The following is a 17,089-nucleotide window of genomic DNA, read 5'->3' on the forward strand; positions in this document are numbered from 1 at the left end:
CCTACAATTAATTATGACATCTCGTTATTAAATTTATTACTTGATCAATAAATAAACTTGATCATCTTGATCAATAATGTAATATAACATCCACGAGTCATCAGACAAAAGGAACAGAAAAAAGAACTGAAGAAGTGCTGAAGAAGTGAAATTAAAGAAGAAAAAGAAAATTAAAATAAAAACAAATAACTTTCAATTTGAAGAACAATTTACAAATTGAGAGGAAATGAACAAAAAAAAAAAACAATTAATCAAATGAACAAGCGATTAAAAAAAAGTATTATCGAGGAAGAGAAGAATGTGCTAGTACAAAAGTACTATGTGAAATTAATCAAGAGTTAATTTCTCCAAAGTTGTTGCTGTTTCGAGCAACTATCTGACCGTTAAAAATCTCGTTTGCAGGTTTGTGCGTTGAAGCAAGAAACAAGTGAAAACAAACAGGAGGAGAGGGGAAGGGGGAGAGAGTGGAGTTGGTTAAGAAGAACCCTCTCTTTCGTTGCGCAACCACCGACCATTTTCATAAAATTTTTATTCAACGTGTCTATGGGAAAATTGAAAATGTACGTCAACAAGCAGAGACAAGAGGGTGTGATGTTGAATTGCGCATGGCCGTGGTAACGGCGCGTATTTAAGGGCTGATCCTTCGAGAATCTCGTCACTATCATCGTATCCTTGGATCTTAACACCGGTATATCAACCACTTATCCACCACAAAGTGATCCAGTGAGTGATCCAATATCTGGAAGGATCGCCAAACGTCACAGTTTCCATAACGCTGGTGCAATATCTCCCTGTACGTTTTGTGAAACAGGCAACAGGTTAGCTCGTATTTACTCCTGCTCTATTGTTGTATTTTCCGTTTAACTCGCCTCCAATGTTAACGCAAAATGGCGAAAATTGTCCAGGAAAATTTAGAAGGGGAGGATTTCGAATAGACAATACCTTTTATTATTAAAACAAACGTAACGGAAACGTATGGAGCGAAGAATCTCATCAAGGCTCGTCATTTGTTGCATGGGAAAACTTGTCACGTCACTCTGTCCAACTTTTTAATCAATTTTTTTTTTTAAATTGAGTTACAAATCGGTTTTCCCTTAATCTGTGTAATCAAGTTGCAAGCCGGCTTTCTATTAATCTTCTTTTTAAGACTTTGATCCAGTTTTTAATTGGAGGCAACTTTTTATTAAATTATTTTACATATACTCATACTTTATGCACATAAATCTGTCGTATCGCTCGGCGAATATTTTAACATCCTTTTAATTTCTGTTTCTAACAGTCGAACAAATTGTAAATTGTTCACACTTGAAGCGCGCTTGAAGCACGCATTTTGTATGCGTTCATAAAATAATCTTCTGTCCTTGCAAAAGAAGTAAAGAAAGTACTTACGTATTCGCGAGATGACCTCTCTACATCCTTCAAACTGAAATACGTTTAGATCACGAATATGAAATGAATTTTTTATTTTACAATTTATTTCTTATTCGAAAAAACGAAAATTTTTCGCGTCAATTTCTGAGAATGTATTCCACGAGAGATGCGATTTAATTATCGCGTGTTTCTCCCTTTACACGCAATCAAATTATTTTACGATTGTCGAGATTATCCTTGTTCGCATTGCGTTCCATGTTTTTCATCGCATACGAATTATAATTTCCTCCCTTATAAATCATCATAGTTTCACATAGAATTTACGGTCGAAAATTCAATTTCATCACATACCGTATCCATCTATTGAACTTTCAGACAATAGATTAAAACTTCTAATTCATACGGTTTAAATTTAATTCCTTATTAAATTACATTATATTACATTATAATCTTTCATTTAAATTCTTCGTAATATACATACCACCGATGTTCAATTCATTCTTAAAGACTTGACTCAAAGTGTATTAAAATTTAATTTGAATTTAACACAGGTGAAACTACCAGCTATGGGGTTAGTGCGAAGTTAGTATGTTAAAAAAGAAAAAAAAATGTATGCATGTATGTACATATATGTAATGAAAATTTACGAATATTTGATCCGAATTGAAATTAAGAAAGGAGGAAAATTGTTTTATAATTTTATAGAAATTTATTTTTATAAGAGGTCGCATTTAAAAAGAGAAGGGTAAAGAAAGAAAAATGCGATTCGAATAGAATTTTCGTCCAAACTATTGGATTGTAGGGGTTGTAAGCGTTCTCGTGCATCGCTGACATTCCGGACAGCTGTTTAGTGTAACGTGAATAAGAAGATGGTGCGATCAAGTATTTCTCGCCCCTTTCGATTTCTTCGAACGAAAACACTCTCAGAATTCTTTTTCTTATTACATTCCAACCATTCTTTCTACATAAATTCTTTTACACTTGTTTTATTGCCAAGAATTTCCTATTTTTTATATACATTATTTATAAGTAAGTTATCTTATTATTTCTATACCCGTGTATAAAAAGTATATTTAATATTTTGCTCGTTAATCATTTAATTCTTATTTTTAATCCTCATCTCTGCAATTTTTTTTTTTTTTTTTTTTTTTTTTTTTTTAATAAAATTTCAAATTCCTTTTCAGTTTCAGCTCATCAGAGTCATCCAGTCATCCTCTTCGAAGCGTACAATTGAACAGCCAATTGAACTGCGTGCGACGATATTTCAGATACAAACTCAATTAAGAACTGACATTCATTTCCTTTTAGAATATCTCGATCGATCAGTCATAAGAGTAGAGAGCGATTTCTCATCAAGCGCTTGTCAAGATTTACATAAGTCTTTCTAAAACTTCGTGTGCATGCTAATTCCCAAACTTTTGCACACTTTTCCTCCTCGCAATTATTCGATCATTTGTTTTATTTCCAAAGCGTTTAGAATGCAAAAAATGTCATTGTTTTACACGAATCTTTAATATTAATAAGTCGAAGAAAAAAATAAAAGGAATTAAAGAAGGAAAATCGTGGAAAAACGATAAATTATTAAAAATATATTCGCCAATGAATTTTCATTAAAAACTGATTAAAACAAACATGAAGGAAATAATATTTAAATTGGCGAGAAAATGAATTGGAAATTTTTTTTTTCCTAATACATTATTATAATTTCGCATTTATTTTTCTTGCATAAATCAAGATCTGATAAATTCAATTAATTTCTTTCAGGAAATAATACAGAACCGAGTCGTTTCGTGTATATGCGCGTTTCATTATTTCATCATTCTTTTTATTATCACAAGTAGTAAAAAGTAATAGACAATCGTAAAAACGCACGATGCGTTCTCCGCGTTTTATCGATGTCGGAAGAGGAACTATGATGTTAAGTAGTAAATACCGGCTTAAGCCAGACGTTTCCGTGAGTCTCGCGCATTTTCCCTTCAACAGAGAGCGTATAAAACTTGCATTCATTTGTACATTCTTTCCATTTCCTTTTATCGTATAAAACAATTCGGATTATTTAAAAAAATAAAAAAGAATATCTCGTGAATGTTTCGAACAATGTTAAAAGCTAATTTTCTAATATTAGTTTTCATATATACATATAGTATATACTTTTTCCTATTGAATTAACAGAGGGAACGATTCTAGCTGTCGAAAGGATATCACGTGACTTTTGTAACGCAATTACCACCATCCACTGTTTTATATGAAACGAATTAAAAGCGTAGGTTTTTGAAAGTTTTATGAAATTGAGAAGAGAATGTGGACAAATTGAAATTTATTAAACGCATAACAAAGCCGATGAAAATGGCTTCCATCATAAAATTATACGTACGTTTTTCTTGTTGAACAAACTCTCTCATTTCTCTCTCTCTCTCTCTCTCTCTCTCTCTCTCTCTCTCTCCCTCTCTCTTTATTTGAAATTTTATATTCTTCATCCAAAGGTGGTAAAAAAAATATTGTCCCGGAATTAAGCACATTTCATGAAACAATTTACGGGCGTTTATCCTTTTTGAATGTTACGATTAAAGTTTAATTATTAGATATAGGTTATTTAATCAAGGTAACGGAAATGGAAGAAAAAGGTATAATTTCTTGATATTCGCTATAGGGTGATGAAATATACAAGATCGGTGGAACAATTCAAACTAATTTCATTCCGATAATTAATTATCGTCCAAATTATTTACGCGTTACGTTTACCATCTCACGTTATTACGAAATAGAAGGATTCGAGGTAAAATATTTATTTTCTTTCTCTTTTTCGTCTCTGATCCATTTATTGGCCATATAATTTATTACTTAACCTGTCATTGGAGATTTGTAATTAAGTTTAATCAAGTACAACTGATTAATTGATCTTTCTATACGAAACAATTTTTCATATAGAAAAATGTTTGAATTGCTTAATGTTTAAGTTTGAAAGAAGATTTATAATTAAGATTTACCCAAGATTTACCCGGGTAATCGATTTTTTATTTAAACAATTATTCACACAATGAAAATGAATTTGAATTGTCCCGTTTGTTATTAAACCGAAGTAGCCATATTTAAACCGATTGAACACGAGTAAAAGTACAAAAGGATTCAAATTCAATTTCATTCCTAAAGTTTTGCCACGCGTAACCGTTTTCTTTATCCTACATTGAATTTTCAGGGTATTGAAAAACGAGGAATATAATGCTGCACGATCACGCTATTCGAGTTTACCTTTAAGAAAATTTATTAAAAGTTATTTTAATAGAATTTTAAGAATCATTGATATCTATCCACGCGACAATAACGTCAAGTGTTTCGGATGACTCATTGTTAGCACATTCTCAACAATTCATGGACGGCTGAGGAGGAGGATATGCTTCCGAGTATCGCAATTAATCAAATCCATGATAAAATCAAGTGGGTATAAGCTTTCGTTTGCACATTGGCTCCATTAATTTTCTTCATCTCGACGTTTCTTTTACGAACGATCCTTTTAAAGGATTTTTCCTTTAAACCATACGATACGATTTCGACGATAAACGATCCTCTTTCTTATTCTTTATTTTTCATCCAACAGGTTGTGCACAGGTTGACACATGTTTAAACATTCATCGGCATTAGCAGGAGCATGCAGGAGCACCTTGTTTTCCTCGACGTCGATTTAACTCCCGCGGTGTTCCTTTTATATTCGGAACGGGCTGAAAAACTACTAAACATTCCAGTCACGTAACACTGGTAATACGATTTGCCGACTTTGAGCTCGCTTCTTAGATCACATTCGGATCGGTGTGTCTTGTTTGCTCGATATTCCGATTTCGTTTTGTGTAACGCAATACTCTCTTTTCGTATTTCCAAACGTCCGGCAAAATAGTTGGAAATTCTCTTCCAACAATTCCTCTACGAGATGCATTAAAAGTTTTCTCTTTTAAATCTGCCTTTTTGAGAGAATTTTTTTTTTTTATTATTCCTTTCATTATTTATTTAAAAAATAGAGAGAAAGAGAGAGAGAGAGAGAGAGAGAGTTTTAATTTTATTTGTTTTTTTTTTAATAAATACATTTTAATATTATTAAAAATATTTATAAATTAATAATTTTCTTTGAAGAAAGATTTTGTATGAATTTTATAAATTTTATGATTGTATATAATTTTTTAATTCAGGGATAGAAGACATTGGTTTTTCCATCGTACGATTTGTATTAACAGCCTTGATAATTTGATTAAAAATATGTCATTGCACCATTAACGGTGTACTTGTTACTGGAAAATTGATTTCCCTCGTGGACTGGCCGCGTATTCATAAGTAACAAACTAATTTTCTTGTCGCTGAAAATCTACTTCTTCTTGTTTTTAATTCGAACTTTCTCCATTCGAATTATGCGTGTAATATTGTCGAGGAGTTTTACGTCGATTTATATGTACACGCGCAACCGTGGGATCCTTTTACGATCTCAATTTAATTAATCAATTTAATAATTCCGATTACATATTATTACATCACAGTTTAAAGACGATGAAATATTTACTATGGTAAAAAAAATATATTTCGATAAAAATTTATATTTTATTTTATTTCGTTATAAATAATAATGTACATTTATATTAAAAATATATATTCTACCTTTTTACAAGAATGATGGGTTCAACGATTGTCATCCTTTTTTCAATGACGACCATGGCAATATTCTGCAACAATGTCTTGGCAGCTCTACCAACTCAATGTAATCCTGGTTTCCTTGATGATCTTCCTCCAAGGATCCGCAAAGTCTGTGTCGCACTTTCCAGGATATACGAGCTTGGTTCAGAAATGGAGAGCTACATTGATGACAAGCAAAATCATATAACAGGTGTTTCTTTTATTTAATTATTTATATAATAATGTTTTGAATTGAATAAAAAAAATATATATTAAAGAAGAAGAAAAAAAGAAGATAACAGAAGAAGGGTATTTAATATGACGATCGTAATAAAAATTATATTTTGTAGGCTTTCACGAGAGCATCCCGTTATTAGACAGCGGAGTGAAAAGACAGGACGTCGATCATGTATTTCTGCGCTTTGGAAGACGTCGTTAGATAATGCGCAAATGATATTTCGCACATGAAAAAATCAAACAGTTCAATTCATCGTTCAAGCTATGAAAAAATGTCTGCAGATCCATTTCGAGATTCTTATTCGATAGATTCATATTGTATCAATTTGTGCTTTTTTCTTCTTATTATCAGATAATTATTAAATCTATTCGTAATTGATAAGCGTACAAAAGTAATGGGTGTCTAATGAAATCACGACGAGTCACTTGTGTATCATGCGATTTCTGCCTTTATTTAAAAATTATTTAAAAAAGTTCATCTTTTCTCTCTTATAAATAAATTCTATAGTGAAAGCAGTAACAACTTGGACTAATAAAAAATTTATTTTTGCTTTTAGTCAGTTTTATTTTATCATATATTTTAGGGAAATTATTATTAGCATTCATATTTTTAAATTATATCTTCAACATTAAAAAAGTATAATTAGGAAATATTAAAAATAATTAATTCTAAATATTATTTTATAATATATTAATCATTTATTAATATTCAACAGTCAAAGTTATAATAAAGTTACAAATTGAACATTACTTTGTGTCACTGAAAAATAAAAAAATCCTACTTTCTTTTTTCCTTTTTAGGTAAATACACAAAATAATATTTAATTTATAGATAAATTAAGAAATTTAATTAGATGACAATCTTTTATTTAATTACATCATAACATAAGGAATTATTCGTGATTGTGTTATAATAAAAAAACAAACACATTTTACATTTATCGTGTGATTTAAATTTCGCACAATAAGTGTTAGATTGATAAAAACAAATTGATAAGTACGATAATATAAATAACGATCAAATTTAGAGATGCATGCATAACAATCCAAATGTACAAGATATTTTTTTAAGCCATACATTATTAAGGATTCTAATTTTGTACATTTTATGCAGCTTTGTGTTCTACAATCTTAAAAGGTTAAAAGATTGTAAGACAAATTGTTTCTCTTTATCGAGAACACTTGTACAATTTTTTTTTATTATTCTAATATCTAATTAATTTAGTTTAATCTGTTAAATCTTTAAATGTTTACTGACAAATTCATTTTTACAAATCAGTATTTATTCTTGCTACCTTCCGAAAAAAATTAACATTTATCCATATTAACATCAATCACTATAATCTTTTTGCAGAATTTAAAATGTTTATTTATATTTTATTATTTTTACATTAAAAAAAAAAATTAAATTCCACTCAGATGCCTGAATTATACAATTTGCCTGCAAAAATTATTTACTTCGTTGGACGAAAGAATTATTTGTAAATTTATGTACAATTCGGAAGGCACCCAATTATCGAAATTACATATTTTTAGATTTCTTTAAAAAATGTTTCTAAAATCGTGCTTAATCGAACATGTGCGTCTTGTAATAGAATTATCGATTTTGTTAATAAAAGCCGCTTGATTAAATGTACGAAATTTCACGAACTTATCTACGTTATTCGTACACTAGAAATTCGAATATTTACAAACCCTATTCTATCACGGGATTACGAGATACGAGTCCGTCCAAGACGACTAATGAAGTTCATCGATCAAAGAGAAGTCAAATTTTCGACGTTGCTTCTCAGAGTAAGGTTGTAGCTATGGAGGTGCAGAATGTGGAGGTTGGGGTCAGCAATTTGGAACTCCACATTGTTTTTCATCCGCGAAATACGATACAGATACTACATCTCCACCAACATTTATCAAACATTGACCCTAAGATGTAATTTCTTTTAATTTTATATGATTCAAATGAATTTGATAAAACATAAAAAAATTATTATACATACTTGATTTTTATGTGGACTGTGAAGAAGTACACATTTAGTCATAAAAAATGCTACCATTGCATTACCTCCCAAAGCTGTAATATGTGCGCGAACGATTGCTAAAACTTCCATTACGAAACTATGAGTAAATCCACTTAAACCTCCATTCTATATCAAAAAGAAAATTATTAATTTTTATTAATTTACTTTAATTTATATATATATATATTCATGTACAAGAATATTAATATTAACTTCTCTAATAGATGTGCTTTCACGAATGAAGAAGAAGTTTAAATTTCCTAAGTATCTTTCTATACGACCACCTGGTAAGTAAGACAAAGGTGTTATATCTACGCCATATCTTCCCTTTAAAGGCACCTATATATAACAAATCATTTTAATTATATGTTCTAAAATAATTCTTCTAATATTAATATATTTACATGTTTGTGTCTACGCGTTGCATGAATTTTGGATCGTAATGGAGAACGAGTCCGAGATTTCAGTGATGGCATACTATGTAAGGTAGTTAAATTTAGATTACTGCTAGATGCATTATCTGATGAAACTTCTGTATGATCCACATCAAGATTAAATATCATATCACTATCATCTAAATATAAAAATGATAAAAAAAATATAAAATGATAATTTTATTATTATATATGATAATCATTATTATATTATTATACTTAAAAATATTTAACTAAAATGTCTAAGATTTCTACCTAATTTTTTAACTTGGTCTTTACTTGCAGAATGACTTATCATTTTTTTTTTAGATTTATTCATTTTTATTGGATCTCCCAATCCAAGAGCCATACCAATTACTGTAAATTGTATTTCATCTGGTTCAGGAAGCGCTAACTTAAATTGCATATCACATAGGGCACAAGGGATCATTCTTCTTAATTTGAAATATACAGACTAAAACCAAAAATCAATCAATTAATTTTTAAGTGAATAAATGATTCTAATAAATAAATAACAATAGAAAGGTTACCTGCAGTAACCTAGCGAAAAATTTAGAAGGCATTGATGCAAATTGTCCAGCAGGAATTTTTGTTCTTGAAATTTGAGTAAACATTTGTAAATTCCTCACAATTTCTAAATCATCTAAGCCAGGAATTGTTTGAGTATTTACTACATGGAAATCCTCTGGAGGTCTGTCATCCATCAATAACGATATTCTATCCATATCTTCAATGTCATCAACTTCTAATACACAAGTATCTCTTGGACCTACACTAAAATCTAAATCCGGTAAATCATCGTCTGATTCATCAGTATCAGAAGTTGTAACTCGTCCATTTTCAATATCCTGAAAAGAAAAATTAATTTATTTATATTATTTAATTTCAAAAATAATTAATAACACTTACTCCAACAGGTTTAAGTCGATAAAACTCTCTGTTTTGTTTGACTGTTTCAACTAAAGTTTTCTGAATTTCAGCTAATTGCTCTTCTTTATGCCAAGAGTTTCCAGACGCAATTTGTGGGATAGAGGGAGTAGGTAATGCAGTTAAAAAAACAGCTGTACCCACGGCCATACCAATGATTAATCGTTCTCCAACAGAAACTTGTAGCTTTAAGCCAAATATCGCATTCATTCCTTTAACTTTTAACTTATTTAAGAGTAAACTGTGTAATTCATATTCTAAAAATGGCAAGCAATCCGATATCTCCTTCGCATTTAATTCTCCTCTAAGATCTTTTTTAGCTTTACATGCAGTAGCTTGAATGATACATCCTCGACCGATCGTTAGAAGATTTTCTGGTAACTCTATAGTAGTAAACATTACATCTGGTACCCTGGCACGTTTACATATAGCGCATTTTGAAACATTTACTCGAAATGGAACGCTTGCTTCATTGTATGGCAAATGACATAGACTACATTTGCTTTGAAATTGAATCTCATGATCTCTACTTTCTGAAATATGCCTTGTTTTGCTGGTTTGTATCAAATTTGGCACAGATGTATCTGTATCACTTTTTTCTACTTTTACAGGTACAGATTTCTGTTGAGCTTTTTCACGTTCCGTTTCCGTGGGATTAGTACCGGATCCTGATTGTCCTTTGCTGATAAAAACATTATCTGATTCTTGATTTGAACTATGAAGATTGATTATTGCTGCAGTGCCATATGCATTTAACACACAAACATCATCGCTACAAAAAGATAAACTTCTTATTCCAAATATATTATAAGATAATGTCATTATAAAATAAATTTAAATTTTAAATTTTAATTTTTACCAAATACTAGTTTCCTCTCTATAACCGATAACTACATTACATGCTAATGCTCTAGCATGCGATCGAACTTCCATTCTGACCTCTTTCCACCAAGCATCGCGACTCTCAGGTTCTTCTAAATTACTGATCCTTTCAAGAAGTTTCACTGATCTTGAACTTACAAGACCACCTGTCTCAAAATACATAATTTACGATTCAATTTATTTGTATAAAAAAATGAATAATGAAGAAACATAAAGTAAAATATTTAATTGAAATGCTTACCGATATGCAAAATAAATCCTGATGGATACTGTTGCATTGTAATAAATGGATATTCTAGCATTTCAAATGCATCTTGATTCATGGTTCGTATTACAGCGGTCGATGTTTTTAATAATCCAGTAACTGATCTATCATTTGCTCCAAATGAATTGCCTATAATATTCTAATTGTTATAAAAAAAGAAACTAATCTAAGAACAAAATGTTCATTTTCTAAAAAAAAGAATGTCTCATAAAGTGATGTAATCAGTAAATAATAGAAAGAAATGAATAAAAAATCTTTCAATGTAGTCATATATAAATTTAAAAAAAAATTATTTTATTATAATTAGAATTATATGAAATCATATGTTATTTTGTTTTATATATATTTTGTTATATGTTGTTTCAGAAATTTCTTCTTTGCTAATTTTAACTCACTTTATGAGTAATTTGAAATTTAATCTATAATAAATTATCTACAAATCAATGGATTTCACAATTAAAGTGAAGTCAATCATAATATTAATAGTAACAATTATATTATATTATATAAATTATAATAAGTTTACCTTTTGGAGTAATGCTCAAATCAGAATCACTGGATCTTCGATGCAATGAGGCAGTGGCTTGTGCCTTAGTTGTTGGTAACTGACATACTTTTGAAACCATAGGAGGAACAGCCGGAAGTGGATAAGATGGACTTAGAGATGCTTCATCTTGTTGCCTATGATTGAGGGAAGGAGGGGACACACACGAGTTGCAAGTTATATTAGCAGTGTTAGTAATATTAGTTAATTCTTGATCTAATATTTCTCTTATATTATAAATGCTATGATTCTCATGTACCGCATGATCTACAGATGTAGATGACATTGAATAGTTAGTATCTTTTGGCTTTAGTTGCTTCAGTTCTATAATATTATTATTATTTTTAAATGAATTATTGCTATGAGTATCTAAAATTAACTCTCTTGTAGAAACGTCGCATAGATCGACTGTAGATCTTTTGGTTATGAAACTATCTTTTGAAGAAAATGATTCAGTTGTTCTGCATAAATGTGATTGAACTAATGGATCATGAATGATTATACTTTCCAGAGAGGAATTATAGGAAGAGGTATCAGGTGTAATTAATGTAGGTACAGATTTATTTAAAAAAAAATCTTTAGAAAACGAAGACACGCGCATAATTTTTGCATGTTTGTTATTTTGGAAACGTTTCTTTAAAAACTGATTATGCAAATTTTGACATAAATTCCGAGAATTAATATTTTTATTATATAATTTATTTCGTTTTTTCTTCCTAAAATAACTATCGTTATCATTATGATGAGACGAATGTACCATCATTTTCGTATCAATTATTTTAATCAAATCTAACATACGTCGTTGTCTATCCTTATGCATCAAATCAAAAATTTCATTACCGGAAGACTGTATCAAACTTTCAATGCTAGATGAAGTTTTTAACATAACTTCTGGAGTTAATTCTTTGTTTATATCTTCTCTATTTGATTTTACAGTAGAGAATTGATATTGTTGTAATGATGGAAGTGACTGTGTTGATAAAGTCAATTTTAATACTTCGCGTTCCTCTAATCTTTCAAAATGTTGTTTATCTTTAAAAGAATCTTGCAAAGTGATTTCATCCATTTCTTCAATTACCGAAGGAAAATTCTGATCTTTATCAATTTGTTTGTGTATTTCTATTTTATCTTTATTCTCAATGTCATTTAACATCGAATGTGTAGGTATTGACACTTCAGAATCATCAGCATAAAATAACTCAACATCTTTCGTATTGTTTGCATCAGTTGAAGTATGTTCAGATTCTTCTATTATAGAAATTTTATTGCATTCTTTAAATGTATTACATTTTTCAGAATCAGTAACAAAAATAGTTAATTTTTTTGCTGCATCAATAATCGAAGAATCAGGTTCTTGAATTTTTGAGAAAAATGGAGGTTGAATTTCTGTAGGCGTACTCGTTGCAAGTGGAAAATTGAAATCTTGCGAGATATCAGTATTTTGTTGTGAAGTTTGTAGATTTTCTTCATTTTCCTTATCTTTATTAGAAAATGTCATTGTTTTTTGGGTATAATTTTGTTTATTTTCCGAATTAATTGTAAAATTAACATTATGTGCCAATATTTGATGCATAGATAGATATTTTATAAATGAAGATGTACTTCGTTTGTGAAGAGGACACATATCACTATCTGTTTTCTGCAATCGTATTTGTGAAAATTTTTTTTTTAAAGGAGGATATGTATTAAATCTGCAAAATTTATTAAATTTATTCATAGCTTCTATTTCTTCTTCAGTTGAAAATTTCGAATCATTTAAAATATTATAACTAGCACTATCAATCGAAGATTCTGAAAAACTATTAGAAGTAGATGTATTTTCTTCAAATGAAGACTCATGTTCGTTTTTCGTCTGTGTTTTTGGTGTTATATTATAAGTTTCATCTTTAAATTCCTTTTTATTTTCAATATTTTTCTTATATTTATCAATGCATTCTTTCATATTATCACATATAGAATATGTCATCGATTGATGATTTTCTTTAACATTCTCTAAAGGCACATTATGTATTGACTTTATCAGAGCTGTCACTCCTGTTTTAACAGTATTGTCCTTAAATATTTTTTCTTTTTTTGGATATTTAATATTTATAATAGAGGATCCAGTTAAACTGTTTAATCGAGAATTAGATTTATTTTCTGTATCACTTGTATTAAATAATCTCTTCAAATTTTTACGAACATCCAATATATTTTTTGTATTTTCACCTCTTTCATCTTCTAATGCTAACATCATTCTTATAGATGGATCTTGAACGATCGATTCAGTTAAAATTGGATACGAAACTGTGGTTTTTCTTACATCATTTAATTTTGATGAGTTTTCAATAGATCTTGTATTATTTAATTTACGACAAGGACATACAAATTTTCGTCGAGGATTTTTGGACAATTTTAAACGATATGAGAAATTGTCCTTTATGCGCGTGGTTCGTGTTGCAGAAAAAGGATTAAGGATATTTGTAGGAGTAACGGGATATAGCGGCATATTCTCATCGAATCCTGTATGTTCCTTTCGTGCTTTGTGTTGTGAAAATAATGCCCTATATAGACACATGCAAATAAATAAAAACAAGAAAATCTAATTAGTTTGTATGAAAATTCCAATATTTTTCATTTAATTAGCGATTATAATTTTTTATCTTAATGATCAAAGTTGGATGCGCGTGTAGCATACCTAGTTATTCCAGTCTATTGTAGTGCTCCGTTTTCTATATACTTCGTCCTGGCTTTAATGCACGCGCATCAGACCTCGATCTAGCTTCTATATACCGGGTGTCCTAAAAAAATGATAGGTTGATTAGAAGTTTTATTAAATATTATTGCAACTTTTATAGTCTACATCTGTACACTGGCAAACTTATCGAGAAATGAAATTTCTTTTTATTAAAATAAATAATAAATTATGTAAACGGAATATAAAAATAAAGATAAAAATTCTAAAATATTTATATTTTTTTAATGTAAGTAAAAGTTCTAAAGATATAGGACACCCAATAGAAGTTGAAATGAGATCTAATGCACTTGAATTATATGCCAGTGATATATAAATTATCAGAATCATTTTATTCGTTTATACATAAACGCATCAGACTTTGAACTATTTAGAAATGAAATAATAAATATATATTAGTAAATATGAAATATAACTTGTTAAAAAACTCTTTTTTAAGTAATAAAAATTTAATAAATACATCACTATAAAAAAAATAAAATAATTAATATTTTAATGTTTTAAAATAATATTTAGAGCTATATTTTACATGCACTTAGTTAATAACAAGCAGTATAATAAAAATTTCTACAATAAGTGCAAGATAAACTTCATTTCTCAAATTAAATAATCAGCATTATGATTCACAACACAGAACACTTTAATATATTTTTAGTATTATAGAAGCATTTAAAGTTTAAAAATGTCAGGATTAGGTCACAATTGATGCAGAACTGATCTACAAAAGATTGAATTAAATGCATTATAACAAACAATATTACATATACTTACTCTTCTATATTATCAGATGGAAGATTTAAAGTATCTTGCAATTTCACAAGTGTAACAGCTGTACCTATACCTCGAGCTACAATACCAGATTCACCTTCCAAATCAAAATTTTGTAAATACCTAATTAAGAAAAAGTAATTTAATAAAACCTTTAATTAATATTCCAATATTATATCTTTAATTTACCCAATAACAGCATTTCCACCGAGATCTAAAGCTTTCAATCCAATTTTTCTTTGAACTTCTCCACTCAACTTAAAAAATAACGTTTGTCTTGCCTCATTTGAAGCTCTAGGTGTTCTTATTTTATCAATCCATTTATATTCAGGATCATCACTAACAACTAATTCTTCTACAAAACCATGTATACTTTGAGTATGATATCCATGAGGTATATTTGGTGCTGGAACATTATATAATATGTATAATATAATTATATTATAAAAAAAAATAATTTTTAATATTCAATAAATATTTTGTGTATTTACAATAAAAAAATTGTACTCCACAGGAGGATTGTCTGAATTTATTAAAATCAGAAAATAATTCTACTTTAACAATAATATTAACTTCACCACGAATTCCATGCATTGTATCATATACTGGTATCCATCCAGTCATAACAGAACCTGAAATAAAATTTTGTTAAATTTAATTGAATCTCTTAACGTAAAAAATAAATACATACCACTCTGAGATCCAGCATTGGTATTCATTGCAGCTTCTAATGTCCAAATATTTTTAACAGTAGGAGGAACACCAGGTAACAATAATGGATTTAAATTTATATAAACTTTTCCTATTGCATCATTTGCCGAATAAGTATCATGGTCCATTAATCTGATCTGCAATGGCTCATCTTGCAGTTCAGAATCATCAACTTCAAATCTGTACCATTCTGAATTCCATTGCGGATTGAGTGATTTTCTACATACGTCCGTTTTAAATGTTATATTGCCAAATTTCAATTCGACGTATGCATCCGTCGTATCACCAGAACGATCCATTACTGGCAGATTGCGACCCGCCAGTATTTTCACTTTTATTTTGCCTGGCATTGTGACGGATAATATCTTCAATAAAATGCTGCAATCAATATATTATAATTTTTATAATTATAAAAAAGAAATTTAGACAAATTATGTTATTATTTTTAATCGAACAACAATGCATTTGTTTGTATATATTTTAATAATAAAGGTTATGTTTTGATAGTATAATTTTTTGATTAATTATTTAATTTAAGAAATATAATAAATAATTTATAGTATATAAATATAATTAATTATTTTAAAAAAAAAATAATACTTACTTTCGTTAAAACAATCCATGAATTGTAACATGCGTTTTCACAACACATTCATTTAATAAGCAAATTATTTGCCATATTAATATATAAAATTTTAATTCAGCTAAATATTATATATATTATATTATAATCATTTTAACATAAATTATTTAAAATTTCGTTAAATAAAGTTAAACTGATGTTTGTTTACAATTACATCTTTCAGATAATATATCGCGAGCTCATGTTATTTCACATAAAATTTCTTTAAATATAATAATAAATTTATTTCACACGTTCTATAATATACACAAAATGATATATAAACAATTTTTTGCTTATGAACAGCCATAAAATATGTAAATTTCTACTAATAGTGTTAAATATTAATTTTATTGATTATTTCACTGTCGCTAATATTCTTAAGCTTACCCTATCGTTTTACCAATTACGTTTGAAATCCAAATATTATATGATAGAACATTATAATTGGAATTGGATAGTACCCAGATTATTGCTCTTTACGAAATTCGTATGGTTTATCGCGTTAAATGTAAAGTATGGTTCGATTTAGAATTTCTTCTATATTGCAATTTCTATTTCAGGTTAAAAGATATTGCGAAAACTATATTTTAGTTTCAAATTTATAACTTTATTACCCACTGAGTAATTTCAATCGATTATAACGTGCAAGTAACTTAATGAAATTTATATTATAAGTTGATTCAAGATAGTCCTTTTTGCAAGAGAACAAAATTATTTGATAACTATTTAAAATCTTTTATTCACGAATTTATATTTAAAAATATCCAAATATAATTAAATTAAATACAATTTCGACTTTTTCGATTGTTATATTATATATTTAAAAAATATATTGCTATCTTTATTTGAGCTAACTTCAATATATCTTGAAACAGTCTTATAGATATAGAGGTATATATGCAAAATTTTAATCTGCCCAT

General features: G+C 28.7%; 2 protein-coding genes and 1 long non-coding RNA gene across 13 annotated transcripts; 2 read left to right on the top strand and 1 right to left on the bottom strand.

Annotated features, from left to right (window-relative positions):
* The first annotated feature begins 466 nt into the window (after positions 1-466).
* On the top strand, positions 467-7,011 carry Ms (neuropeptide receptor myosuppressin). Of its 9 annotated transcripts, XM_086905201.1 has the most exons (6): positions 4,056-4,147; positions 4,300-4,373; positions 4,568-4,806; positions 4,967-5,124; positions 6,021-6,235; positions 6,375-7,011. In XM_086905201.1, exons 5-6 carry the CDS (start codon positions 6,022-6,024, stop codon positions 6,461-6,463), a joined length of 303 nt encoding a protein of 100 aa, XP_086761327.1. In that variant the 5' UTR covers positions 4,056-4,147; positions 4,300-4,373; positions 4,568-4,806; positions 4,967-5,124; position 6,021; the 3' UTR covers positions 6,464-7,011. The 9 variants fall into 9 exon arrangements, with proteins under 9 accessions (XP_012339491.1, XP_086761324.1, XP_086761328.1 ...); XM_086905202.1 differs by lacking the exons at positions 4,056-4,147; positions 4,300-4,373 and adding an exon at positions 3,548-3,741; XM_086905200.1 differs by lacking the exon at positions 4,300-4,373 and having other exon boundaries at positions 3,806-4,147.
* On the bottom strand, positions 5,939-15,894 carry LOC100865656 (C2 domain-containing protein 5). 3 transcript variants are annotated; one of them, XR_015291302.1, is made up of 15 exons: positions 15,525-15,894; positions 15,325-15,465; positions 15,023-15,239; positions 14,837-14,956; positions 11,314-13,874; positions 10,764-10,916; positions 10,500-10,668; positions 9,623-10,412; positions 9,244-9,561; positions 8,969-9,167; positions 8,684-8,853; positions 8,493-8,618; positions 8,259-8,405; positions 7,957-8,184; positions 5,939-6,203 (listed from the first exon to the last, which is right to left on the bottom strand). XR_015291302.1 is itself a non-coding variant. In XM_012484024.3 (14 exons), exons 1-14 carry the CDS (start codon positions 15,892-15,894, stop codon positions 8,098-8,100), a joined length of 5,568 nt encoding a protein of 1,855 aa, XP_012339478.3. In that variant the 3' UTR covers positions 6,938-8,097. The 3 variants fall into 3 exon arrangements, 2 of the variants coding, with proteins under 2 accessions (XP_012339478.3, XP_086761308.1); XM_012484024.3 differs by lacking the exon at positions 5,939-6,203 and having other exon boundaries at positions 6,938-8,184; XM_086905182.1 differs by lacking the exons at positions 5,939-6,203; positions 14,837-14,956; positions 15,023-15,239; positions 15,325-15,465; positions 15,525-15,894 and adding an exon at positions 14,009-14,111 and having other exon boundaries at positions 6,938-8,184.
* Positions 15,348-16,056, top strand: LOC147658028 (uncharacterized). Its single transcript, XR_015291308.1, has 2 exons — positions 15,348-15,599; positions 15,703-16,056. It is a non-coding gene; the product is annotated as an uncharacterized LOC147658028 (long non-coding RNA).
* Positions 16,057-17,089: the final 1,033 nt, after the last annotated feature.

The sequence above is a fragment of the Apis florea genome, unplaced genomic scaffold, assembly GCF_048593485.1.
Source record: "Apis florea isolate Af1SG1 unplaced genomic scaffold, ASM4859348v1 contig_2411_pilon, whole genome shotgun sequence".
NCBI lineage: Eukaryota > Metazoa > Arthropoda > Insecta > Hymenoptera > Apidae > Apis > Apis florea.

What these genes read in the sequence shown, in the direction of transcription:
- Ms (XM_086905197.1), top strand. Translation starts at nt 4,763, where the DNA reads ATGCTTCCGAGTATCGCAATTAATCAAATCCATGATAAAATCAA. An exon ending in CAAATCCATGATAAAATCAA is followed by an intron (nt 4,807 to 6,020) that starts GTGGGTATAAGC and finishes CCTTTTTACAAG; the next exon opens with AATGATGGGTTCAACGATTG. An exon ending in CAAGCAAAATCATATAACAG is followed by an intron (nt 6,236 to 6,374) that starts GTGTTTCTTTTA and finishes TATATTTTGTAG; the next exon opens with GCTTTCACGAGAGCATCCCG.
- LOC100865656 (XM_012484024.3), bottom strand. Translation starts at nt 15,894, where the DNA reads ATGCCAGGCAAAATAAAAGTGAAAATACTGGCGGGTCGCAATCTGCCA. An exon ending in AGAGAGGAAACTAGTATTTG is followed by an intron (nt 10,413 to 10,499) that starts GTAAAAATTAAA and finishes ATCTTTTTGTAG; the next exon opens with CGATGATGTTTGTGTGTTAA. An exon ending in AGACCAAGTTAAAAAATTAG is followed by an intron (nt 8,854 to 8,968) that starts GTAGAAATCTTA and finishes TTTTATATTTAG; the next exon opens with ATGATAGTGATATGATATTT.